At 35.4% G+C, this 27490-nt stretch overlaps 3 protein-coding genes across 9 annotated transcripts in view; 1 reads left to right on the top strand and 2 right to left on the bottom strand.

Moving 5' to 3' along the window:
- LOC129733853 (pyrokinin-1 receptor) overlaps positions 1-5354 on the bottom strand; it is a 100998-nt gene extending 95644 nt beyond the window's left edge. Inside the window, exon 1 of the mRNA XM_055695401.1 lies at positions 5172-5354. The gene's annotated coding sequence lies outside the window, so the exon portion shown is untranslated. The remainder of the gene's footprint in view (positions 1-5171) is intronic.
- On the top strand, positions 3340-4397 carry LOC129733856 (vacuolar-sorting protein SNF8). The gene is made up of 3 exons (XM_055695415.1): positions 3340-3790; positions 3842-4118; positions 4176-4397. The coding sequence occupies exons 1-3, from the start codon at positions 3451-3453 to the stop codon at positions 4315-4317; spliced, it is 759 nt and encodes a 252-aa protein (XP_055551390.1). The 5' UTR covers positions 3340-3450; the 3' UTR covers positions 4318-4397.
- A 193-nt stretch (positions 5355-5547) lies between the features above and the next one.
- LOC129733854 (RNA-binding protein squid) lies at positions 5548-26625 on the bottom strand. 7 transcript variants are annotated; one of them, XM_055695407.1, is made up of 7 exons: positions 26212-26625; positions 24002-24042; positions 23355-23629; positions 22899-23163; positions 17558-17689; positions 7186-7260; positions 5548-6443 (listed from the first exon to the last, which is right to left on the bottom strand). In XM_055695407.1, exons 1-7 carry the CDS (start codon positions 26331-26333, stop codon positions 6364-6366), a joined length of 990 nt encoding a protein of 329 aa, XP_055551382.1. In that variant the 5' UTR covers positions 26334-26625; the 3' UTR covers positions 5548-6363. The 7 variants fall into 7 exon arrangements, with proteins under 7 accessions (XP_055551382.1, XP_055551383.1, XP_055551384.1 ...); XM_055695408.1 differs by having other exon boundaries at positions 7192-7260; XM_055695409.1 differs by having other exon boundaries at positions 17618-17689.
- Between the last annotated feature and the right edge of the window lie 865 nt (positions 26626-27490).

The following is a 27490-nucleotide window of genomic DNA, read 5'->3' as shown; positions in this document are numbered from 1 at the left end:
CCAATACTTTCGGTTTTGAGAGCTGAACAGGTGGTACTTTTGCATTTGATATAGCTATTCTTCTTAATTGTTCTGTAAATAACCAACCGGTGCTCATCGAATCTTTTCAGAGTGCTGTAAGTGACTAATTCGAAGGTTTAAAGAAATCGGAGTGCCGATATTATAGCCTTCATTCTCAGTCGTGTGATTTGTGTTCAACGATTCTAAGGGCAACCCTTAGAGAACTGTTTCGCTTCACTTGAAATCACTAGCGGTGACAACAAATAATAAATATGAGCAACATGTATGTTACTGCCGTGATAAAATTAAATTCCATAACCCGCGCGAGCAGCGCCAATAAACTCAAAACGTAAATAAACAGAAGATCAAATTTCAATCGAATGCTCCCGCAGGTAGCATGTAGTACACACTTAATTCATCTCGGCAAACTTCCCAACAGCTGATCGATCTCGGCGAACTTTTTAACAAATATCAGCAATATATTTCGACGAACATTCAGCCACTATATCGATTTACCGTGAACCAGCCAGTTATGACATCTCGTCTGCCGAAGTTCATGAAAATTCTACCGAAAACTTGTAAAACAGTTCGCTGAATTTATCAGCTGTTGAGTTCTCGGCAATAAAATCTAAGTGTGTAGCCATGCACTCACAGGTAGAACGATTGGCAACAAAATAGTAATTACGTAGGGTCAGCGTTTTGAGGCAGGTGGCTCACGCTGCCGTACTTTAAAGACTGTATTATACATTGATTTGTAAATATTGAATTGTAAGCGTAAAATTAGTATATAAGGAAATTTTGATTGAATAAAATCGAAGTTTATGGTTAGTCTGAATTTGGTCGTTTCACTGGACGGACCGAACCTTCCTATATTAATAAGTGATTACTCTTTGATTTCTCTTCAAGAAGCATAGACCTCCACATTAGCGAGGACACTAGCTAGAAGACTTAATCAGGCCAGAGTGATCCTTACTGGTATACAGAAAATCCTTTAGAACGTAACCTATTTCCCCCTTCCAGACGCATAGGCCTTCGCTGTAGTAAGGCAACTAGCAGGAAACGGGAAAGGCCAGGTAGTCGATGCTAACAGGAGTCTTGGTCCGCCTTGATTATCGGTTCCGCTCGCGTATTTAACTGTCGTTCGGTGACAAAGCCTTGTTAACCCGTACCTTCGCCCGGGGAGGCCGCGTAACGCGAATAACAGATTCAGTGATTCGCGAAAATACAGCAAAACTATTAGCTGAACAGAAAACAGTAAATGAAGGTTTGCTGGAATCCAGCAAAAGAATTGATGTGGCAAAAAATTAACGTCAAGCTGTCATTAGTAAAACGCGCCAAATCGCTGTGCAGCTGGTACGGGATCATCGCTAAGCTCCTGATTCCTGATAGCGAATATGGAACCATAGCTAAGTCCTTGTTGGGCTAGATGAACTTAAAAATTGAAATGATAATCATACATCTCTAGTTCAACAGTAATTTGCCTATGATCCGATGGGCGGATGGAATCTGGTTCTTGACGGAAACATGGTTCTTGAACTAACTGGTTAACCAGCAAATTGATTTATGCTTTGCTGAATGAACAGCAAATTGTCATAGCTGACAACCAGCAAGTTGTATTTTGTTTAACCGAACATGCAGCAAACGACCTGTCACTTTTATGCAATTGAGCATTACTGAATAATTAGCAAATTTCATTTTGCTGAACAGATTGCTGGAAGCACAGCACACCAAAAATCAGCAAAATTTTGGTGGTTTCCAGCAATGAAAATTTGATGTGCCGACTTTTTGTTGTTTTTCTGGTATCTATTCGCATTCTCTAGAGCAGCATGAATCAAATGACTCCACAAACAAATACATACAGGTAATGCAGAAATTCTGAGCTTTGGCAAACAAAGGAATTAAACAACTTATATCTTCAAGATTTGTTTTCACTGCCCCAATGGGCTGTGAAGCTCCCGTCTTATTTGTATAAATTATTGACACACTTCCATATTAATTGATGAGAAAGTTGATGACATAAAAAAGTTAGATATGTTAGCGAAAATAAGATAGTGAAGTCAATTGAATGTGAAGCAATTTTAGTTTTTCACTTGTACTCTAACTTGTGTCGACGGAAAGCATGAGTTAGTTTCCGCTTGCCAATATTCGATCTGAACAGTATAACCAGAAAACTTATATTTGTTTTTGAAATACAGTCAAATTCCACTCGTTGCGCTATGTTTAGTTGGGCTACGTTTAAGTTGGGCTCCCGCTCGTTGGGTTATAGCCCAACTAAATCGAAGCAAAACATCATTTCTGATATCGTTGAATTTCGTTTGAGGGGTTTGTGGATGCATTTTAACGCAGAAAGTAGAATTAATTCAAATAAAAACAAATGAAGCTGAGTATAAATGTAAACAAACAATATATTAATCAATTGTCAGAGAAACAGTATAAGTTTTGTGGCTTAATAATGCAACGTAGAGCTATGCCTATTTTTTAAAGTATTTGAGAACACGTTATTGTTGAGCACTCCTTTTTGGCTTTAAATGTGTGGCTTAAGTAAAACAAATTTCGAATTTGGCCCTATGCTGCGCTTGGTTCAGATTTTGACAGTTCGTTTGGCTCACAACATTATCTCTATCTATTTCTCCATCTAATAGCGAATTTCTTTATTCCACTGTGTGCGGGCAAAACTGCCGGGGAATAATGAAACGTCATCGCCATTTAAGACGCAAGTAAGTAAGAGATGCCAGATAATTGTTTACGAACTTAGCACGTGCGATAGTGGGTTGAAGCTGACAAATTTTACAGTGCGCTTCAGGCAGCACGGCAGGTCAAAACTGGGTCAAAATCGAGCGAATAAAGAAGGGTTTTGACAGCAGTTTGTGCGCTTCCTGGTCAAAACGAGGTGAGCTGGTGAAATAAAGAAATTCGCTATAAGTTTTGCTAGTGCAAATAGACTTGTGCGATATTTATACTGACAGTGGCAGCTTTTCAGTGGTTCCAGCTCGTATCAACTAGCTGGCATCTCTATCCGATTTGCTTTGCTTTATCGCAGCTAACATCGCAGCGGTTCTACGATGTGTGGGCTCCACTGACACTGACAGACAGCATAACATAGCGTATGAAGAGTGGCGGTGATCTAGTGTACACATTGAGTTGTTAGCCCTTGTAACATGGCGCGATGTCAGCTAGCTGGTCCGTATGCATAAAAGAATATCGATACAAATATCACGGTTTTCAGTATCGATACGGTCGAGTATCGGACGCATGTGTATCGATCCAAAAAATCGAAATATCGTCTCAAAAGTATCGGTATTTTCGATACCGATACAATATCGCCCATTGCTACAGTTTGCATTTGGTTTGTTTTGTTTTGATTTGATTCGATTCAGCAATTGATGATGGTAGAAATCTAGCAAAATTACATTTTATTTGAATTAAAATCATAAGCTTGAACTAGAAAAAATGCGCCGTCGCGCGGGTGTTGGTGCAATACAGAAGCAGAAGCTCGAGGCGGAGAAGTACCGCGACAAGGGTTCCGAACTGCAAGACTCCCAGTTCGGGCAAATGGTGAAACAGATGGACGCCCTGAAGGAGAACCTGGAGGAGTTCGCCGCTAAGCATAAGACGGATATCCGAAAGAATGCTCAGTTTCGGCGGCAGTTTCAGGAAATGTGTGCCGCCATTGGAGTCGATCCACTGGCCTCCGGGAAGGGTTTCTGGAGTGTACTCGGGATGGGTGATTTCTATTATGAGCTGGGAGTGCAAGTAGTGGAGGTTTGCTTGGCGTCCAATTATAGCACCGGTAAGAAGAGGTGATGGGCTTAAAACAAAGCAGTAATATTTTCGGTTTTAGGCGGTTTAATGGAACTGAACGAACTACGAAACCGGCTAGTGGCCGCAAGAGGTCGAAAACAAACTCACCAGGAAATTACCAACGAAGATATTTTGATGGCTGCTAAAAAGCTGCAAATCTTTGGTAATGGTTTCTCGGTGTATCCTGTGGGGAAGGATCGCTACATGGTGCAGTCGATTCCGGGAGAATTGAGTTTACAGGAAACATCGGTACTGAGTACAGCTGCAAACGAGGGACAAGGTTTTGTCACGATATCGCAGCTGGTTACTACTTTAGGGTGATTTTTCAACCATTGGAATTTCTCTGGGAGTTGTTAATTAATTTTTACATTTAGATGGACTGAGGTACGGGCGAGGCAAGCTATCGATAAGATTCTATCGGACGGACTGGCGTGGATTGACAACCAAGGTGACGAAGAATCCTACTGGTTTCCCAGTCTTTTTCCAGGCCGTCAAGGAAGCAAATTTGCTGTGTGATATGTACCATAAATATTTAGGTAATAAATAACTTTCGATTTTTAACCTCTAAGCTACACAAGCTTGGAATGTAAACAAAATTCACCAAGTTGTACACCTTATCTGGAGTGAACATGGATGGATTCGAATGAATTTTCCAATGCAACTGCGCATGTGCTTGAAAACAGGACTCGAACAAGCGTTCATTTTATGAGTGCCTCATAAAAGTATTTTATTTTAATTTATTCAGAATAGAACCACTAGTTGCTTCGCTTCTAGGGAGGAATAAAAATTCTGATTGATGCTTTAAACGCCTGAGCGATTGTAAAACAATTACTTGTAAAATGTTCGAAGATTTTGCCATGAAAACAATCCAAGATTGTACCATTTCCCAAAAAAAAAAATGCTACTGAAGAAGTACTAAAAAAGGTTGAAATCGCCGAATTTGGAAACAAGAAAAGGCTCAAATAAAGACACTTTTACAAGGCACAAAATGCTTAATCTAACCCTTTCCCGCTCATGGTGACTCTAAAGCACCGAGAATTATAATCATCATATCTTGACATAAAATAGTTGATTATTCCATAAACTTTTATATGCTGCCTTAGAGCATCACTGGGCATTTTTTTTTAAATACTACAGCTGACAGTAATTTCAGTTAGTCTACAAAGTGTTCAGCTTGAAAATTTTAATGATAAACCTTGTGAGCGAGAGCGGGTTAGAAAGGATCCGAAGATACGTACAGAACAACCTGTAATAGGTAGCAGTGAGTAAAAAAAATCTCGAAAAATAAGTTAAAAAATAACTATGAATTGAACATCTAAAAAACCCACTTTTTTTAAGATTTGATTATTTTCACAAAATGGAATGCTTACCATTTGGATTGTTGCTGAAAATTGTTTATAACACTAGTTTTTCACCCGTCCCACGGGACTGATAGATTTTGGCAGGAATTCGTCGTATTCTCTCCACATGTTCATTGCTCACTTCACTCGCTCTAGGGATTCTAGTTTTTTAGATTATTTACGTACCTTTTTTTTTCAAACACAGAACAAACTTTCACAAAAACAAAGCACGATGAGAAATCAACTACAAATTTGACATCTGAGACAACTGACTACGGACCCAGACTACTACGATCGAAACGAAACAGTTTTTTGGCAAAATTAAAAATCAAGAAATAAATGAGCTGTGATACCAATAAACAAAGCAAATCTGCCTTTGCTTGCTTATTAACACCCATACGATGAATTGTGTGTATTTTAAATGATTTATTCTTCTCGTTCTCTTCCAGTTGAAACATGAGGTACAGTATACTTTAATACTGTATTAAATAAATAATGCCTAGTGCCTTTTTTTTAAGTGAATCATCATCCGTCATCATCATCATCATTCTGGGGACGATCAGTCGATTTTTAGTAAGTTTAATGTTTTTTTTTTGTTTGTTTGTTTAATTATAGAGTGAGACAAAGGTTCGAGGGTACGGGAGGAGTGCCTTCTTTTCACGGGGTACAATTTATTCCAATTTGCGACAAGCAAAAAACAATAATCTCTGGCGGTTCACAAATTCTCTCAATGTTTCGAAAAAAAAATTGCAAGACTCTATGTTTTGTAATCAAGTAAGAGTTAAACTGTAGACTATCATTAGTTACTTTAATATGTGCTGCTGCTGCTGCTTCAATGTAGAGTGGAAAGTAAATAAAAATCGAACTTTCACTGCGCGTTCTTCCTTCCTCACTTGGGACTGTGTTTTTTGTTTTGTTGAAACATTTGGAAGTATCCGGATACTAAGAAATCCTTTAGTGTGTGAGATAGTGCCTCTCCTTGTAAAGTTCGTCTTGTTCTTCCTTTTAACTCACCGCTCTATCGATTGTTCTTCTGGAACCTCGAGATAGGAATTATTACAGGACTTAACAACTAACTCTGCTCTCTTCTCCTCAAGTGTTTGTTTTGTTGGATGTTTTTTGCTTTTTTCAGAGGGTGGAAGGTGTGTGCTAAACTACTACGCTATGATATAATTAAAAATGGGCGGGGCAGGGGGTATACGTCTGAGTGAATCCGTAGGATTTAGTACGGCGTATGCCTGGGCTGGCGGTTGCCACCGCCGCCTCCACCTCGCTGCTTGCCTCCCTGATAACCTCCGGTTCCTGTGGGGTTGGATGAAATTGAAAATAAACAAACAAACAAAAAGTACAGATTAGTATGCGTCATTCTGCTGCGTAAACTTTCATCAAAGCATGGATAGCGGGAATTCATTCTCTATTTAAAAATTTTGCACTGGGAATTTTCGTCTGGATTTGAGATAGTGAAAAGTTCTAATTGAGGTCGTACTTCTAATCATTATTTGCTTTTGTCTTTTCTTTCTCTGCTACGGTTGTTTTGACTGATTGACTGACCGAAACAAAAAAAAACGAGTGCGTGGCCAAACAATGAGGACACAGTTTTTCCACATGCAGTAAAGAGAGGACACAAGAGGAAGGTGGTAAAGTCGCAAACGCAGAAAAACGAAAGTGGGCGTTAGATTTGGTTGTCAACACTAATAATTTTAATTTCAGAAAACAAAAAATTTCTAATAGGTCTAAACAAACAATATCAGATCTGCATCACACCACAACAACAGCAGACAATAACAAACTCTCCTTGGGCCAGAATGAGAGCGATTAGCTGATTAGGAAACACATGTGTGTGCTGGGCGCGCTGTGAGTGAATTTCTCAAGCACGAAAAGCTGTTGCTGTTTTGCATGCCCAACCTAAGAGCTCTAAGGGTGGATGGGTGTGGTGCAAGCCTTTAGAAGAAAAAACAAAACCCGAAATAAAACAAAGCAACAACAAATGAGGAATGAAGACAGGTTTTTTTTCTGTTTGGTTTGGTTTAAAGTCCACAACTACCTTTACCCCCACGAGGACCAACCGGTCGACCGCCGTTCATTCCGTAGCCATCGCTGTAACCTCCATAATAGTCGTCTGGTTGAGAGAGAGATATACAATGCAATAAAACAAATGAGGGGAAGCGAAAAGAGATGAACTTGGTTTTACACTTTTTTTTACTTGAGAAAAAGGCTGATTTCGTGTTATTAAATTACTTAGAAAAGCGTGGGTTTTGTATGGATAACAATCAAAAACGACAGATGCACGAAAATACAGCTAATGAATTGAAAGCTACGTGAAATAACTAAACTACTTGATAGAGTGAATGATAAAAAAATAACCGGAGGAGTTGGACTATTGAGCTAATTTAAAAAGTTAACAGTTAGGCTTTTTAAGATGCTAAGAATAACCAAGCTTGTTTGTAAGTTATTTTGTTGAAGGTTGTGAACCGAAAATCTAAAAATCGAAATTGTAGAACCAAATTTGTGGTTAAAAGTTGAATTTCAAAGTTTAAAATTCAGGATACAAAATTTTTGAACCGAAACTCAAAAGGTATCCAAATAAAAAATCTGTTTGAACTTATCACGGCGACCAGAATGATATTGCCCAGGTTTCTACTGTACTTCGCACGTCTTTTATAATGAATACCACAGAGTGATATGATTATTATTTATCCGTGTTATTGCTCTACTATAACCGAGCCTCGTTCCTTCTGCCAATATTATCGCCAATTGTAATTCCCTGAAGAGGGTTTTTTCCTGTGTGGACTCATCACTGCGACCAGAGATTAGATCTATTGTGATATTGCCCAGGTGTAGGGTTTACTGAACAGTTTTATTGTCAAAAGGGAGGTATTGTAGAATTCAATGTAATTATCATAATTATCATTTTAATTCCACTGATTTTCCAGGATTTCACCACCCTGCTGTTGTACGTTGCTCTAGCAAGTTTTATTATAAGACGGGCTTGAAGAAGGAATAATATCGAACTCTTTTTTTCATCGGTCAAAAAAGGTGAGCTCCTCCACTTCCCGAGGTCCGATTGAGCTCAAAATTTACGTGAGGACATTTTTCGCTGTTCAATTAGGTAGTCCCAGCAACTCAAGTATTTTTAAAGCCCGAAAGTAAATTTTTTCAACAATTTTGTTAGATAACACCAGATATCTTGTCGTTTTATGCATTTTTGAGATATTTGGCAAACTGATAAAACTGTTTAGAGGCACCCCTTCCCGAATTCCAAATGAGCGGAAATTTAGCATGGAGAACGAACAAAAGTTGAAGGCCCATATCTTGAAAAAAAAAACATTTTTTTAAGCGGAAACATCAAAATACAATTGAAAACTTTGGAAAATTTTTGCTTCCAAAATTATCAACAGTATCTAGTTGGGAACTTTTTCAGCTCCCAAATAAAAGCAACAAAATTGCTTCTTTGAGCGGCAAAAAAACATTTTAAGCCAGTTGTCCCATCCAACAAAAAACATCCAGTAGAGGTGTTCCTTGGTGGAACACAATATTGGCTGGACAAAGGAACGAGTCCAGACAGTTCAATCGAACAAAAGTTACTTCAGACTGGATCCAATACAAGACTTTGACTGAATATAACAGAGGGATAAGACGTGCCAAACGAAAGGTTTGGAGGCGGATCTGTGAACTTCCGCTATTCGCATAACATTCCTATGTAAAATTTGGGTGTTTCCTTATTTTTTTTTTTTTTTTTGCGGGAATGGGTCTTTTTTGGCATGCTTTCCAAGAACAGCCATTGAAAAAAGTAAGGTTTGATTCTCACAACCTCGATTTCAATGGCTATTCTTGAAGAGCATAGCAAACAGGACTCATTCCCACAAAAAAACGAGTAAACACAATATTTTACATAGGACTGTTATGCGATAGCGACAGTGAAGAGATCGACAACACTCCAACAGCTGCAAGAATGCATAATTCTTTCAAAAAATCATTCAAATGACCTTGTCAGTGGCCTTGGCAGTAAATGAGGATGGTAGTTTTACTGTCGATTCCTATAACACTGGAATTAATGATGAGAATCCACTTCTCTGGGCCAGTGATGAATATGAATGGAAATTGAACGACACCTCAGGATAACTATGATATTCCCTACAAGTTATGCTAAACGTCACGTACAGACTGAGAAGTCGGAGTTCCTGATGTCCGTCCCGACTCAAAGATATTTTTCAGATGGCTCAAAAATCGATACAAAAACTAGTGCAGGAATCTTCGGCCCTGGAATTATGGGACACTGAGCAACAGTGTTTCAAGCAAAGATTTTTCCAATCTTTGAATGTTTGAATCTGGTTTGTCTGGCTAGAAAATACAAACATGCAAATATTTGTATTTTCTCTGTCAGTCAAGCAGGGTTGAAAGCATTTGGTGCTTATAAATTTACATCCAAAATTGTTTGAGAATGTATTTTCACGTTGCGACAGCTGGGTCCAATGAACTCAGTGAATTTGTATTGAATTCCAGAACATTGTAACATTGGTGGGAATGAAAGGGCAGTCAAACTTGCAAAACAACGATCTAGCCTAGAGTTTATTGGCCCAGAACCTTTCTGCGGTATATCAAATCGTGCAGTGAAAATGGAGCTTAAACGCTGGAAGATATCCAACTGGTTGGATGTCAAAAAGTGTTCCCAATCTAAAAGATTTATAACACCAAACGTAAATAAAAAAGGCTCTTAGAGCTCTTTGTACATACGTCGGCCTAGTACCGGGCACTGTTCGAGTAGGTATCATCTGAAGAACATTGGCCGGGTTCAAGATGATATCTATCGCTTTTGTAACATGGAAAGCGAGATTCAAATGCGGATCAAGGTTTCTTGGCAGTGGCAGTTTATAGCCCAAAATGATTTGGTCTTTGAATCCTGGGAAGGTGATTGGCTTCATAAACCATATTTTACCTAACATTAAAAAAATACGTGTATCTGCACAGGACTTAGATGAGGCAAGACGACCTTGGTCAACCAATGCCTATCTTACAGCTTGTAAAAATTTTACGCCTTTCAGGGTTGAATGGGTATTGAGTTCTTTTCAGCCATTCAAATCTGCAGGATAAGATAAAATGCTTCTAAAACTGTCTTAGTATCTTTTACTAAAAGAAGAATTTAAATACCTCTGCTACTTTGGGTAAAAAAAAACTGAGCTGGAAATCTCACCTAGACAAGATTATTTCTAAGGATACAAATGCCCTATGGGTCAGAAGTAAAGCTAAACATGGAACTACGCAATTAAAAACAAAACCCAGGTACTACATTCCTTCTGAAATTTGACTTTCTGTCTATTTGACACGAACTTCGTGCCAGACGTTAGCGTAAAAGACAATTGCGGGGCTAGCGCCACGACCCTGTGGACTCTAACGGTCTCTCCTAGCCGAGGTTCGAACATGCGACGACTGGCTTGTTAGGCCAACTTCGTACCTCGAGACCAACTGGAAGGCAACAGTTCGTCCGCAAATCACATATGCTGCACCTCAGGGTGGCAATCGAATCTTTCGAATTCCGCTTACAAGTACAGCTCAAAAGTTTCGTCTTCTTAAAAAAAAACCACTATACAAAATTTGGCTCAATTGGACCTTGAGAACACGTGCCTCAAGCGGTCAAAGTTTCACGAAAAATATCAATGAAAAAAACACAGGTAGTAGCTTATAAAATTGTCGACATTGAAAATTTTTTTGATGCCAAATGTCTTAGAAAAACGTTGAGAAATTGCAGAATTTTCACAAGAACGTGACAACCTTTAAAATATTATTATAAAATATTCAAAAAATTTAGCTTCAAATTTTGAAAAAGGTCTAGAGAATGTCTCAATAATATATCAAAAATGTGTTAAAATGTCCCGAAAGCTTCAGAAAATACCTTAAAAATCTGAAAGAGAATTGGAAAAAAATCTTGAAAAATGGTCAAGAAATATTTAAAAAATGCTCCAAAGCTTTGTTTAGAACAAATTACAACAAAGTGTACGAGAAACGTCTCAAAAAGGTTCCAAAAATCCAACATAAATATCTCTAAGTTTATTATTGATTTTTGAAAATTTGAAAATCAAATGTGGTCAAAATTTTAAAAATGTCTGAACGTTTTGGCTTCGGAAATGTCTCAAAATGCTTTGAAAATACAGTCATACCTCGATATGAGGCAACCTCGATATAACGTAACTTTTGTCAATTTCCCAAAATTGAAGTACAACGATTATTTTTGAGGTGTATAATGTTCCGAATAAATGGTTTAAGTAAGTTTTGAAACCAATAAGTACCGTAAAATGGGGTAAAATTGACATTTATTGACTGGTTATACTGGTCTACGAAAATTGTCTTAAAGGGACATAAGGGTAAAGGGTTTATATACAGTAATCACCCGATTATATCAGTACCCGATTTTATCATCATAAAACATTTCATTAGTAAAATGTCAGGATGAACTGATTCTGATTACGCTTTCATATTTTAGAACATTTTCATAATTCTCTGTAGAATAATATCATTCTGGATGTAGTTTATAATTTAAAACGCATCTTTTGATGTAGAAAGATGGGTGATTAATCCTCCTAAAAGTGAGGTAGAATATTTACTTTTTCATTAGATAAAATCAGATGCTTAGTGTCTTAAGCGAAGTATTAGGTGATTTCAAAACAAGAAACTTTACAGAAGACATCATGTTCCTATCTCTTACATATTGCAAGCAACATAAAGTTTTCTATGAAAAGGCATCAAAAGTCGTAATTTAAAATTTAAGATTTTTCCGGTTGTAAGATGTGAAATCATCTAATATTTTGCTGATGGTACTGCGCTACAAAATAAAAATATTTGAAAAAAACAGTGATGACCGATTTTTATAATCACTTTTTGTTTTGAATTTTTTTTCAGTACAAGATTTCAAAGTGAATTTTTTCAATATTGTTTAAAAAAGCTCAGACAGTTTTTTTCAAATTCATCCCTTGACAACTTTTCTCTATCTTATGTCATTATTCAGATATATCGATTTATAAAAAAACAACTGCAGCTTTTTTCATATGTTTGTACAGATAAATTTTCCAAAAAAAAATAAAATCACTGATTTTACGTATTCAGTTATTGATTTAACATCTTCAATAAAAAAATTTTTAAAAATTTCCTGATTTTATCACTTTCCCTATTTTATCACGCCAAAAATCATCAGGGTGTGATATAATCGGGTGATCACTGTATCGCATACAGTTGAACCCATTTATAACGACATCTGAAGGGGTCGTTACAGAAAAATGTCACAGAACGAAAATAATGCTTAATTTTCAAAACCGTCACAAAACTGGCTTAAACATTTCGCAAGAGATCTCAACAATGTTTAAAAATGTTTCAAGTGGAAAAAATGCCTTGAAAATGTTTAACGATTGTTTCGAAATCAAAAGACTGCTTTTGAGAATGTTGTTCCCAAAATGTTGTGAAATTTGCCTCAAATTATTAACGACATACTTCAAAATGTTCAGAATATCTGAAAATTTTTACAAAAAAGGACTGGAAAGTATTCCTCAAATGTTTCAAAAATATTTTTAATAACTCCCACAACTTTGTTTGAAAAGAAATCCTCCAAATGATTGAGAAATGTCTCAAGAATGTATAAATCTTGAAAATGTCTTAAAAAAAACTTAATTAAATAATGATTGAAAATGTTTATACCGTACAGTGCCCATTAACCGTGAGGATTCTATTCACCGCTCACTTTTCACTTGGAAGTTTTTTCCATAACAGAACACATTTTAAAAAATACTTTCACCGGTACTTCAGCAACACTTTTCTGAAGGATTAGGGAAAATATTTTTCGTGAAGTTTGCTTTGTTATGGAAAAAATAACTTTCAAGTGAAAAGTAAACGGTAAATGGGCACTCTACGGTAAAATGCCTCGAAGTAGGTACTTGAAAATATTTGAGAAAAGGCTTGGGAAACATCTGAAAAATATTTCAAAAATTTGTCTAAGAAACATTCATAAAAGGCCGCATTAAAAAGAGTTTGGAAATAACTTGGAAAAAACTTAAAATGTTAAAAAAGTCTCAAAAATGTCTCAGGCTCAAAAAACGCCAGGAGTTTTATAAATATATTTCAAAATGCGTCAAAATATCAGAAAATTTTTCGAAGAAAAATGTTTTTACAGAATGTCTTTGAACACCTTTATTTTACTTGGTATGTGATATTAACCTTTCTATGCCTATTTCAGACAATTTTCGTGGACAAACAAAATCCGTCACAAAACATTGAAATGTGATGGAATATTGTTCGGGGAAATTCGACCTTGAAACCTTTGATTTCACAGTTTAATAATGAAGTAATAGTGAAAACTGAAAAATTACAAAATTCTTCATCACTTTATCAATCCAATGACATATTGATTATTGTGATCCATCATGTGGGTACATCAGTATTACCGTTTGAAATATTTCATTCCGACGTTATACCTTGGTTTCAATTTCCTCAGTGTATCTCGATATAGTGCGGTAAGATGTAGTCCTACGTCAAAAAAGATCAATGTTACCCCATTTTATGGTACTTGGTTTTAAAACTTACTCAAAACATTATACCCTAAAACCAATTGCCGTACTTTAATTTCAGATATTTAAAGAAGTTACTTTATATCGAGGTACGATTGTATCATTATCCATGTTTTTTACAATCTGGAACGCAATGGGAACTGAAACAATCCAAATCTGATGATAAAACCAGCAGCCGACATGATGTCGAAAGCGGCGGCCTCTTGCACATAAGGACGCAATTATAGCAACGAATAATTACTATTTTACGGCAGGCCCAGACCGACTTTCGGCTGATTGCTTGTCGTGTAAATGCCTCGACAAAAAATGATAGAAAAGGCTATTACAAATGATCCTAAATTGAATATGATAAACGAAAAAAACGGCCTAAATTTTGTAGCCCAGTTTTTTTAGGCAATTTTTATAATTTAGATACTTTCAAATGCAACCCTAAATTTTTCCAAGACAATGATTCTTATCGTTAGAAAAATTTACATCAATTCAGCCAATCCCGTTTCTTCCCCCTTAGTTACACACTATAAGTAGCTTTGTGTTCGTGTTGTTAGTACAGTAGTAGCGCTTATATCGATCGAGTGGTTGTTGCGAGTGGAAAACAGAGGGCTTTTTCGCTGGAGGTCTGGTTCTGGTATGAAAAACACACTGTTTGATGAGGTTTTGGTTTTCACAGATTATCTATCTGTTCTGTTCTGATTTATTGCTCCTTCCTCTTCTTCATTGCATTTTTCTCTTCTCACTGATTTACACTTATTTTCTTTGTCTCACTTTTTGTTTCTCTCTTCGTCTTCTTCTTCCTTTTCCTCTCCTTCTTTTCTTCTTCTTTCAGTTGCACAAGTAGTTATGCTATTTTTCTTCTTCTTCTTCTTCTGTTAATCCATTTTTAGTTTGCTGTTGAATTTAAAGCATTAATTTAGATAAATCTACATTTTCACTCATGCTCTTCGTCTTCTTCTTGGATTTTTATATTTAAAACAAAGCATACGTTTTTTTCTTTCTTTTTTAGATTATCGATTGCCTCAGCTTCCCCCCTCTGTTTTCCACACTACTGTTTCCACCCGTGAAAATTTTCGTCGATGTTTTTCTGATTTCCGTTTCTTTCTCTCTTTTCCCACAAAGTGTTACGTTTTTTTATGTCACGCTAAGCAAGAAAGATTAAAATTAGTATGTTTTTTTAATGTTAAAAATTAATACGATACTAAAACTACGCTGTTTTTTTGCTACCACTAATTAAAAACCGTAACCAAAAATAAGAGTTAAAAAAATTGAAATGTATGTCTTATGCTTGTATGAATCCGTTTTTTTTTTTGTGAGGATTACAAATTGAATATAAAAATTAAACTCTAGGGAAATAATATATACCGAAAATCTAGAGAAAAAACGGTCGATTATACTTAATTAGAAAAAAAACACTATATTAGTACACAATATCGCCCAAGAGACTGGAATAGAGAGAAAGAAGGTCCGCGCGCGTGTTCACTATTATTTTCAAAACAAAAAGGAATTTTTCCGACATCGACTTCTGATACCAAATTTGGAAACTATGGTTTTCGAAAAAACAAACAAAAGAAAAAAGCTAAAATGCTGATCAAAACCTAGTTTTTTTTTTGTTTTCTCAATGTTTCGGTGGTAAGTGGTGGTAACAACGAGAGAGGGAAGATAGGGCATTACAAAAAATGAAATTGGCTTTACTAACGAAAGTAGCGCATTAATATGTATGGTATATATAAGTATGTATGTGGTGTGCTTGAACAATATTATTGTATTGAACATTTATATAGATCGGAAATGAAAAAAAAATCAAAATTCGGCATGCATGCAAAAGCTACTCAAAAAACAAAGTATTGAGAATGTGCCACAACTGCGCGGAACGAACAAAAAAATAGTAGCAGCAGCAGCAGCCGTTTTTCCACTACTTTTTTTCTTTTGTACAATAACAATCAAACAAACTGCTGCTTCTCTTTTTTTTTTGTCGATTGCCTAGCGGTCGTTGAAGCTGCATTCTCGTTTTGTTTGTCAGATTTACGAATGGAGAAACATGAGTGCGTTGTTCGACAACTTTGTTCTCAAATATTTGAAATGGTACTTTAGCAAACAAAAGTTATTATCTGATTTTACACAACTTAAATCTGTTCGCAAATAGGACTATCGAAATTTTCAAAAAAGTTAAAAAAAAAATAAAAAGAAATCTTGCCACAAACTGCTACTTGTCGCCTTTCCTTCCGAATGCTCTTCCTCTTTATGCCTTATGTTTGTTCGTGTATTACAAAGCTTCGTGTGCTTTCAACAGAAAGAACAATAGCGTTTAATATATGTAAAAATAAAATAAACGCACCAAAGGCCTTATTTCTCTAAGGTACTTAAATGGTTACCCGCTTGTAAAAATAATTCAAAGACTTTCTACTACGAGTCTAGTCTTCTTTCGTGTCGTTTTTCCTATCCGATTTTTTTTTTTGTTTCGTTTCTATATCACAGGCGATATTTGCAGTCTGTTTTCGTCCGGGGTAGAAATCTTTCAACTCGCATTTGGACGAGACTTTGTATGAGAAAAAATTGCGGAAAACGAAAATATTTGCACCATAGTCGCTTCTCTCTAACAAAAGGAAGTGAAATCAAAACCGATTCCACTCCCCGTCTCTTTCTCTTTTTGTCTAAAACATCGTTGATGTCGTCGTTTTACGTTTTTTCTTCCTCTTTCGTGGACTTTTTTCGTCAGGGTACAACGCGCAACAAGCAAAAGGTGCGCGCGCTAGAAGAGCGCGCTTACAAAACCGTTAATTTCTTCCGTTCAACTATTTCAAGAATAATTCCCCAATACAAAAACTTAAATCTGTGAAAAAGGCAGAAAAACAACAACCATTAACATTAACAACTCTCTTTCTTAATGTAAGAAACAGTTGACCAAAAAGCGAAACGTAAGGTTTTTTTTGTTTTATATGTTAGAGATTTACTGTTTATAGCTTAAAGACGAGAGAATTATTTGCACTTGAGATATTGAAGTTTACTTTTACTTGAATTGAAAAACAAACAAAAAATATTGCAGATGAGGCGTCGCGCGTCTCAAACAAATACCGAAGAACAGACTTAATTTGTTTTTACTCTCTTTAATGTAATTTTGACAAAGGCAAATGTGCAAAACTTTTACGAAAAAAAACTAGCAAAGCAAAAAAACAGAAATGGTTGAAATTTTACATTGAACACGAAAACCAATCGTTTGATTTTTTGTAAACGCGCGCGCATATGCTAGACTAGCCACAACAGAACTTAAACTATATTCCCGGTTATAGTTTCGTCTTATTCGCAATACTCGAAAAGTGAAAAGAAAACTAGGACAAAAAGACTGCGTTTTTTTACAATGGAACCACAAATTGCTAGCTTTAAAAAAGGTTCGTGTGTGCCGCGTCAAAGCACACATACAACACTACACGGTAAGAATATTTTGGCGTTCTTGTGGTCTGTGTGCATAAACCATTGGTTGAGGTAATGTGGAAAAAAAAACAAAACGAAAACTGCGGTAACTACTAGTTATTCAACGTTAAGAAAACTGCTTTTGATTCAGAGTTACTTGGAGAACAAGATTTGCAAAAGTGTAAAGGTGCCATTCTTTAGAGCTTTAACTAATTTTCTAACTTTTGTTTACTTCGAACCCATTTAAGTTGATTTTTTACGTTTTTGAAATTGAAATTTTGGAACGTTAACACACCTCCATTCGAAATTTTTGTTCTATAGAAAAGAAAATCGAGCGACTTATAGCAAATATGTCCAAAAATCAAATACGGAAAAGGGTAAAAAAGATAAAATTATCAAACAAGAAAAAAATGAAAAAAAGTCGTTTTTAATTATGGTGTTTCTGTGAATGGTTGTTGAATTTACCGTAGTGGGAGTAATCATAACCGTTGTAGCCCCATCCCCAATCGCCACCATAATAGTCACCGTATCCACCGTATCCGCCCTGGCCGTAGCCGCCTCCGCCGTATCCTTGTCCGCCCCAGCCTTGTCCGTAACCTGCGGGATGAAGAGAAAAAAAAACACAGAAGATATAATACAGGTCTCTTTCTCACACTAATGTGAGTGGATTAATCGAGATCAACAGTAGCGACTTGCATAGGGTCCGTCGTTTGAACCTCAACCATTTTCAGAAAAAAAACGCACTTGGTAAATGCGCAAGGAAAAACCACTTTTCCGTTTGTAAATATAATAACAGCAGACACACAAGCATATAATGAATAATTAGGAGAATGTACTCAGAAAACGTTTTGAAATGACTAGCTATGGCTTGAAAATGTTTCAACCTCAAGAAAAAAAATCCCTAAAACTATCAGAAGTACCAAAAAAATGCTTTATTAAGTCCCAAAAATGCTTTGAAGAAATCCCAAAACTGCTTAGGAACGTAAAAAAAAGTCTTAAAAATACTTCATAATTTTTTAAAAATGTCCCAATAATATTTTTATGATGTCCCAAAAATTCCCAAAAGATTCCGAATATATTTAACAAAAATCTAAAAAAGGTTTCAAAAACCAAATTCCAAACATCTTTCAAAAAAGTCCCAGATATATTTAAAAAAAATCTTGAAAACATTGAAAAAAAAGACCCGGAAATATGTCAAAAAGTCTCAAAGATGTTCAAAAAAGTTCCAAAAATACTTAAGTCCCAAAAATATTTAAAAAAGTCCCAAAAATAATCAAAAAAAGTCCCAAAAATATTCAAGAAAGTTCCAAAAATGTTTTTGAAAGAAGCCAAGAAACATTTAATAATAAAGTAAAAAAAAATATAAATTTATTTTAAAGTGATTACAATATTTGAGAAGAGTCTAAAAACTATTAAAAAAAGTCCAATAAAAATCCCAAGAAAATTGAGATAAAAAGTCCAAAGGAAATTTAAAAAAGAAGTCTGAAGAAAATTTAAAAAAAAGGCCCAAGCAAATTTAAAAAAAAATCCCAAGAAAATTTAGAAAAAAAAGGTCCCAGGAAAATTTTAAGAAATTCCTTTAAATCCCAATAAATGAAAAAAAAAAGTTCGTAAGAAAATAAAAAGAATTCCCAGGAAAATAAAAAAAATCCCAAGAAAATAAAAAAAATCCCAAGAAAATAAAAAAAGTCTCAAGAAAATCAAAAAAGTCTCAAAAAAATCAAAAAAGTCTCAAGAAAATAAAAAAAGTCTCAAGAAAATAAAAAAAGTCTCAAGAAAATAAAAAAAGTCTCAAGAAAATAAAAAAAGTCTCAAGAAAATAAAAAGTCTCAAGAAAATAAAAATAAGTCTCAAGAAAATAAAAAAAAGCCTCAAGAAAATAAAAAAAGTCTCAAGAAAATAAAAAAAAGTTCAAGAAAATAAAATAAAGTTCTCAAGAAAATAAAAAAAGTTCCCAAGTAAAAAAAAAATCCCAAGAAAAAAAAAATAAGGTTCAAGGAAAATAGAAAAAGTTCCCAAGAAAATAAGTTTCCAAGAAAATAAAAAAAAGTTCCCAAGAAAACAAAAAAAAAATCCAAGAAAATAGAAAAGTCCCAAGAAAAAAAAAAGTCTCAAGAAAATAAAAAAAGTCCCAAGAAAATTAAAAAAGTCCCAAGAAAATAAAAAAGTCCCAAGAAAATAAAAAAAGTCCCAAGAAAATAAAAAAGTCCCAAGAAAATAAAAAAAGTCCCAAGAAAATAAAAAAGCCCCAAGAAAATAAAAAAAACCCAAGAAAATAAAGTCTCAGGAAAATAAAAAAAATTTCAAGAACATAAAAAAAGTCTTAAGAAAATAAAGTCTAAAGAAAATAAAAAAGTCTAAAGAAAATAAAAGTCTCAAGAAAATAAAAAAAGTCAAGAAAATGAAAAAAAGTCAAGAAAATAAAAAAAGTCAAGAAAATAAAAAGAAGTCAAGAAAATAAAAAGAAGTCAAGAAAATAAAAAAAATCTCAAGAAAATAAAAAAAGTCTCAAGAATATATAAAAAAGTCTCAAAAACAGAAAAAATAACGTCACAAGAGAAAAAAAACGTCACAAAGAGAAAATAAAGTCCCAAGAAATGGAAGAATAGGTCCCAAGAAATGGAAAAAAGATCCCAAGAAATAAAAAAAGGGCCCAAGAAATAAAAAGAAGGGCCCAAGAAATAGAAAAAATGTCCCAAGAAATGGGAAAAAAAGGTCCCAAAAGAAGAAAAAAAATTTCTCAAGAAAAGGAGAAAAAAAAGTCCTAAGGAGAAAAAATGTCCCTTAGAAATGGAAAAAAGGTCCCAAGAAAAGGAAAAAAAATCCCAAGAAAAATAGAAAAAAAGTCCCAAGAAAAGGAGAAAAAAAGTCCCAAGAAAAGGGGAAAAAAAAGTCCCAAGAAAAGGAGAAAAAAAAGTCCCAAGAAAAGAAGAAAAAAAAGTCCCAAGAAAAGGAGAAAAAAAAGTCCCAAGAAAAGAAGAAAAAAAAGTCCCAAGAAAAGAAGAAAAAAAAAGTCCCAAGAAGAAAAGAAGAAAAAAAAGTCCCAAGAAAAGAAGAAAAAAAAAGTCCCAAGAAAAGAAGAAAAAAAAAGTCCCAAGAAAAGAAGAAAAAAAAAGTCCCAAGAAAAGAAGAAAAAAAAAGTCCCAAGAAAAGGAGAAAAAAAAGTCCCAAGAAAAGGAGAAAAAAAAGTCCCAAGAATAGGAGAAAAAAAGTCCCAAGAATAGGAGAAAAAAAAGTCCCAAGAAAAGGAGAAAAAAAAGTCCCCAGAAAAGGAGAAAAAAAAGTCCCAAGAAAAGGAGAAAAAAAAGTCCCAAGATAAGGAGAAAAAAAAGTCCCAAGATAAGGAGAAAAAAAAAGTCCCAAGAAAAGGAGAAAAAAAAAGTCCCAAGAAAAGGAGAAAAAAAAGTCCCAAGAAAAGGAGAAAAAAAAGTCCCAAGAAAAGGAGAAAAAAAAGTCCCAAGAAAAGGAGAAAAAAAAGTCCCAAGAAAAGGAGAAAAAAAAGTCCCAAGAAAAGGAGAAAAAAAATCCCAAGAAAAGGAGAAAAAAAAGTCCCAAGAGGAGAAAAAAAAGTCCCAAGAAAAGGAGAAAAAAAATCCCAAGAAAAGGAGAAAAAATAAGTCCCAAGAAAAGGAGAAAAAGAAGTCCCAAGAAAAGGAGAAAAAAAAGTCCCAAGAAAAGGAGAAAAAAAAGTCCCAAGAAAAGGAGAAAAAAAAGTCCCAAGAAAAGGAGAAAAAAAGTCTCAAGAAAAGGAGAGAAAAAAAGTCCCAAGAAAAGGAGAAAAAAATCCCAAGAAAAGGAGAAAAAAATCCCAAGAAAAGGAGAAAAAAAATCCCAAGAAAAGGAGAAAAAAAAAGTCCCAAGAAAAGGAGAAAAAAAAGTCCCAAGGAGAAAAAAAAAGTCCCAAGAAAAGGAGAAAAAAAAGTCCCAAGAAGAGGAGAAAAAAAGTCCCAAGAAAAGGACAGAAAAAAAGTCCCAAGAAAAGGAGAAAAAAAAGTCCCAAGAAAAGGAGAAAACAAAAGTCCCAAGAAAAGGATAAAAAAGTCTTAAGAAAAGGAGAAAAAAAAGTCCCAAGAAAAGAAGAAAAAAAAGTCCCAAAGGAGAAAAAAAAGTCCCAAGAAAAGGAGAAAAAAAAGTCCCAAGAAAATGAGAAAAAAAGTCCCAAGAAAAGGAGAATAAAATCCCAAGGAGAAAAAAAATCCCAAGAAAAGGAGAAAAGAAATCCCAAGAAAGGAGAAAAAAAAGTCCCAAGAAAAGGAGAAAAAAAAAGTCCCAAGAAAAGGAGAAAAAAGTCCCAAGAAAAGGAGAAAAAAGTCCCAAGAAAAGAAGAAAAAAAAAGTCCCGAAAAATTTAAAAAAAGTCCCAAGAAAAGGAGAAAAAAAGTCCCAAAAAAATTAAAATCCCGAATATTTGGAAAAATTAAAAAAACAAAAATATCTCAAAAATTTTTTAAAAATCCTTTTAAAATATTTTCGGGATTTTTCAATATTTTTGGCGCATTTTCAAAACATTTTTGGAATTTTTCTAAGTATTTGGGACCCCTACAAAACGTTTTAAAATATTTTGAGGTTTTTCCAAAGCTGTTTATTTCTGTTTTTCTTTCAAATATTTTCTGCAGGCCTGTCTTTTCTCCTCAGAGTCACTAACATGTTGGAAAAAATCATTCACTGGGGAACCAACTGCTCTTACACTGGTGAGTAAATCGACGCACTTGCTCGAAGAGAGCAGCGTTTCGGTTATATCTGCTGAGCTTGCAAAAAAAACACTTGAGAGATAATAAACTAAGGTAAGCTTTCTCGCACAAAAGGACATTACACAATAACTACACCACAGAGCTCACTGCTCGGCGCTTTTATAGTGAGTCTCTTAAGCTATCAAATGAGCGGAGCATCTGTGAATTGCGTTTTTTGTCGAATTTGCTTTGCATCTTCAATTCAAAATAGAAGCTGTTGTATTATCTCAGCAGCGCGCACTGCAGTTTACTTATGTGTATTCTTACTTAAGTGGTTCACCACTCTTCTTTCGCTCGGCTGTGGTGTAAGCAGTGAGTTAATTTTTTTCTACGAGCGGCAGAAACGCAGCACAAAGCAGAACAAAAAATTGTAGTGCCAAAAATTGCTACACGTAGCGCTCATGCCGGTGAATTTTAACTCCGCTTTTTCCACATATTGAGGAGAATAACAAGCCTAATTTTCAAAACTTCTAAAATATTTTTGAGACTTTTTTGAAGTATTTTAGAGACTTTTTGAGACAGTTTTAATACAAATATTTCAAATAATCTAAAAAAAATTTAAGTAATGTCTCAAAAACGTCTTATAAAAATGTATTGTAAAATATTCACAAAATACATCCAAAACATTCAAAAAATCTCCCGAGATCTTAATGTGTTTCGGAGATACTTGATTAATATATATCGAAAAAAGTTAAGAAACTTTTCAAAAATCTCTTCAACACAACAAATTGATTCACAAAGAACAGCAAGCTTTTTCTACAAAAAGAACAAAAATAACTCAGCTCAATTAGAAACCAGCCTTAACGAATTATGGACATATATTGAATAATGAAACGAAACCAAAGAACGAAAAGCTGGTCGACCAACCAGTATGATTAAAAACCGACGGAAAAATAAACAAAACTGGACCAAGATTGATTTATTCCCTTTCTACGTATTCAGTCGCATTGATCGGAGATTAGAACTAGCTCTTCCATATAAATTTATAGTTTCTGTTATTCACTGGTGATTTAGAGAGCATATGAAGTCGCCACTGTAAATAATAACGCTCAATAAAAAAAGATAAAAATCTCTTACCTTTGGGGCCACCAGGTCCCCCGCGTCCACCTCGCATGCCCCGTGGCGGTGGGCCACGCATGCCTCCTCGGCCTCCCATTGGACCGCTCATCTGCATGTTGTCTGGTTTCGGGGTGGCCTTCTTTACGTCCACCTCCTTGCCGGAAATGGTCTGCTTGGGCGTCTTGAGCAGCTCATTCACGACCTGCTCGGAATCGAATGTGATGAAGCAGAATCCTTTCCGCTGATTCTTTTGCTTGTCGAAGGGCATTTCAACATCGACAATCTGCAAACAGGAAAAAAAATCGATTAGTTCAAGTGTACTATAGGAAACAATTTGACGATCTTTTCAATTGAACGATCAGCAAGTGGGTAAATAGTTTTAATCACAGTCAAGTTCATAAGCAGAACTGTTAAAAATTACTCATCATATTGAAGGTGATAGTTTAGTGGAAAAAAAAATCAAGCGTTACTCACGTTGCCAAACTGGGAGAAGAATGTCTTGATCTCGTCATCGCTGATCTCGGTGGTCAGACCGCCAACGAAGATCTTGCCATGCCGGGCCTTAGCTTTCTTCGGGTCAACCTTCTTATTGTTGATGACGTGGTCGCCAGCTGCCACGACTTTGTCGATCGAGTCGGCACTTTTGTACACAATGAAGGCGAATCCACGCGAGCGACCGGTGTTGGGATCAGTCTTGACGTTTATGCTCTCAATCTCGCCATACTGGCCAAAGTGTTCTTTCAATTCCTCTGTGGAGACGAAAGGGGCGCCACACGTAATAGAAAAAGAGAAATTTTAGTTTATTTTATATTGTTGCAAAAGCGCTAAGTAGGTTTAAAATAGAGCCATTCCACGTTACTTCATCATTCATTTTCGATTTTGAAACTGTCTAGTTTTGATAAGACTGTTTAAAGTTCAACAAAATCGAAAATGATATAAAACTTTCGTCATTTCGCATGGAATTACTCAATAGATAAAACAAAAGATTTAATCAAAATAGGACTACAAGTGAAAAGAAAAATCAGGAAGCTAGGACAGGAATTTCGCTTCAAAGAAAATAATAAAGGGTAAAAACGAAATAATAGATTTAGCATAATATAAAAAGGAAAAATGTATATTACTGTCTGATGTTTCCCAACTAAGTCCACCAACGAATAATTTTCTGGAATGTGACGAAAATTTACGAATTAGAATTAATCCTTGCAAGCTCTACGTAATTTTATTATCTGTGTTTTGCATATTCAAGCTACTCTCTAGAAAAAAAAGTTAAAATTTGATTATTTTTAGTCAATAACAACGTGAACAACAAGAGTTTACTCTGCTCTCTCTTTGTTTCTAATATTTAACACGCAAATGAAATACAATCACAGTTCTAGGATTTATCAGCGCAATTTTATTTCGTTACAATCAAAAATTTGGAAAAATCGTTACAAGCTAAAGGATTCTCTTTCTTTTAGTTCTAGAATTTAACACTAAATGTACATAAGCTAAAGAACAAAATTAACACGCTCAAGAGAGGTTCGGCTCTTTTTTGACTGGAAACGTACTGTGTGTTAAGTATAAAAATTACCGCTTTTTTCTGCTGAAGTTTAGTTAAAACAAAACGGAAATAAAAACAGGGAATAACATAAAATGAAAATAAAAAAATAAATATAAAAAAGGCAAACAAAAATGATAAACTAAACAGGTTTTTTTTCTGCATAGTAGGCTTTTCTCTTAAGGAGACTCGAAAAATGTTTGAACTTTTAGTGTTTTTTTCCAATTGTTTGTAGATACTTTTTTGCTATGTTTTAGTGGAATGTTTGGAAACGGTTTTTCGATATTGATTTATTTGATTTTATAGTATAATAAATACCATCTTCTTTCTGGTTTTGAGTGTCTCGCACAGCCTGGTGCAGAATCCCACATGTCTCTGTCTCTCTCAGCTGTCCACCAATTCTTGTCTCACAGAGGCGCCCACAGGGTCTCTGTCACTCTCAACAACCTGCCGGAGAGGAACAAGGTTTAGTCGTTCGCTCTAGACACAACAGGAGGATCGGTCCTAGCGTAGAGGTTTTTTGACTTTCGACATATGGTAACAATCTGCGTTCTCTACTAGAAATTATGCGTTAAACTAGTTTTTTTCTGTCCTTTTAACAACACACATGATGATCGTTTGTTTATGGAAGCTCTCGAGAGATCTGACCAGTGGTGCCAAACTACTTTTACACATGACGTTTCGGCTCTCGTTAATTCATTTAATCTAACGTAATTCTTACTAGGTAAAGCTACAGTTAACAGTACAGTACTTCTTTAAAATCCAGGCCAATCACAAATGTACATTCGGAGGGAAGATTCAACACAGGTTTCTCGGACGCAAAATCCGGCACAATTCATTGCTAGGTTTTCTACAAAGACAAATCTCACACGAATCTCTAAATCTGAAGCGAAAAATCATTATTATTCGAAACAAGAAATAACATCCGAAATTGACCTGCTTCGTGATTATGTATTACAATTTGTAAAAACTCGTTAATCTTACAGAAATGCTGGCAGTCTGATTTGTGAGAAGACTTTTGGCTTGGAACAACACAGCAAACACTGGCAGAAGTCGTCGTCGATCAATCCAATCCTGGCACTTTAATCTCTTCTGTTTCGTATATGGATGTTACATATATGTATAGCAAACCTTAGCAAGCCACAGAAATATGTATGTGTACCAACAACTTTGTCTCTCTATACTTCAATACAAAGATGCAAATCGATAACGCTGATGCCGGCATTTTCTACCCTCTGCGGATGGCTTTTTTCGTCTTTCTTTCTTTTAGTAGACGTTGTTCTGCTTTTAACTTGAGCGAAATCACACGCACACAAACACCAAAAAACTAATGAAATCGCAATAAATCGCATTTCACCCGGCATTTTTTTTTACTTTTGACTGAAACCTTAGTACGCGAAGTAGAAAGAAAAAAAGGAACGGGACTATTTGATCGCTTTCTCGCTAAGCAGCGGCAGCTCGCGTAAACGGAACGTAACGAGAAAAAAAAAAGCGAGATGAGCAAAGCGAATAGCAATATCCGCCATTTTGATTCGAATTGTGCCCCGAACACGCGTCCCCGGGCGCGATCAAATTCAATAATTACACGCTTTATGTGACTAAACAAGCCGCGGAATAACCTACGACGCCATGGCGAAAGAGAGAAAAAACCGACTTACGAGCGTATCAGTTTGAAATTAGAAAATTGGCTTATAGAACGCTTATTTATTTGAATCTCTATGACAACATATGGAGGCGAGATGCAAGTCCGGATTTTTTTTTTATCGTCTCGAACCGGAATCGGGACCGACTTACCTGTCGTCATCGCGAACCGCCGGTGCACTTTCCGCACCGTTTTCCGGCTGCTTCTGGTCGGCACCGTTCTGTTCGCACTCCTGGCCGTTGCCGTTCATTTCCTGGTCTTGATTATCGGCCATTTTTGATCTGAAGGTTTTTCCTGTTTTTTTTCTCTTACTAGCAGCACTACTATCCAAGCTTCTGAAGCCTTGAGAAATCGTTAAACTCTTTAAAATAAAACACTTTTTTCTCCGGGAGAACTAATGGAATTAAAAACGCGGAAAAAACTACTTTTTCCCACTAAACTAGAGATACTTAAAAATCACTACTTTTCTTTAGCGCGATTACTACGACCGTACGTACGACCGCGTCTGACTCCAGTGATGAACCCGAAGAGAAAGAATACTGCGCACTGGCTGGCAAGTTCGGGCGTCTGTTTCCTGCTTTTGTCTATGCGATAGGTAAACGCATAGCAGTGCTAGGGCTGTGTGCGTGTCGCGATCAGTGCGTCACAGGTAGCGTTTTGTGGCTATCTTTCGTTTTATTTTTGCTGACTTTCTATTGTTGGTAATAATTGTGCCTTGACTGGCTATCTAAATCATAAACGACTTTATGTTTTTTCACAATTCTGACGTAATTTCGGGTGCAGTGAAAACTGCAATCATCAATGACGTACATTGATCAACTTAAGTGTGAGTGACAATTCAACTGCACCTGTAGTGTTTGATTACACTACACCCATATCCGTTTACAGAGGGCGAAAAAATAATATCAAGCGAAAATTCATCAAGCAAATGAACGAAGTTCGTTGCGTTTCGAAGCAGTAGAGATATTTTCACTAGATGCAGAACATGTTTGAAGTGTGCTGTACGGAATGAAAAAGTTTGTCTGTGGTTTGATCATATGAAGCATATTCTGTCGGTTTCATTTGTTGAAGAGCACAGCCCAATTTCCCCTCCAGTTTTTTTACACTTTGACTTGATTTGAGGAAAACTGAAGCAGAAGATATTATGTCGGAAAAAGATTCTGTACACAATTTCTAATGTAGAAACATTCATGAAAGCAATGACGAATTGCTCGTCTTAGATTAAAAAAAATCATTAAAGGATTGTAAAATCTCTTGGAAAATTGTTGAAAAGTTATTAAAAATCGTCGATAATTATCATAAAAAAAACTAAGACAAATTGCTGAAAAGTTAAAATGATCAAAACTCGTCGAAAAGTTATAGAAAAATGTTGTCGAAAATTCTTAAAAATAATATCGTAAATTTTCAAAAATCTAGTCACAATGATCAAAG

Source organism: Wyeomyia smithii, chromosome 1, assembly GCF_029784165.1.
Source record: "Wyeomyia smithii strain HCP4-BCI-WySm-NY-G18 chromosome 1, ASM2978416v1, whole genome shotgun sequence".
Taxonomy (NCBI): Eukaryota; Metazoa; Arthropoda; class Insecta; order Diptera; family Culicidae; genus Wyeomyia; species Wyeomyia smithii.
This window is presented reverse-complemented; position numbering and strand designations above follow the sequence as displayed.

Bases quoted from the DNA above. Each gene is read 5' to 3' on its own strand.
- LOC129733856 (XM_055695415.1), top strand. From the start codon at position 3,451: ATGCGCCGTCGCGCGGGTGTTGGTGCAATACAGAAGCAGAAGCTCGAG. The intron at 3,791-3,841 runs GTAAGAAGAGGT...TTTCGGTTTTAG, and splicing joins GGCGTCCAATTATAGCACCG to GCGGTTTAATGGAACTGAAC. The intron at 4,119-4,175 runs GTGATTTTTCAA...TTTTACATTTAG, and splicing joins CAGCTGGTTACTACTTTAGG to ATGGACTGAGGTACGGGCGA.
- LOC129733854 (XM_055695407.1), bottom strand. From the start codon at position 26,333: ATGGCCGATAATCAAGACCAGGAAATGAACGGCAACGGCCAGGAGTGC. The intron at 17,690-22,898 runs GTAAGAGATTTT...TTCATCCCGCAG, and splicing joins GGGACCTGGTGGCCCCAAAG to GTTACGGACAAGGCTGGGGC. The intron at 6,444-7,185 runs GTAGTTGTGGAC...CCAACCCCACAG, and splicing joins TGGTCCTCGTGGGGGTAAAG to GAACCGGAGGTTATCAGGGA.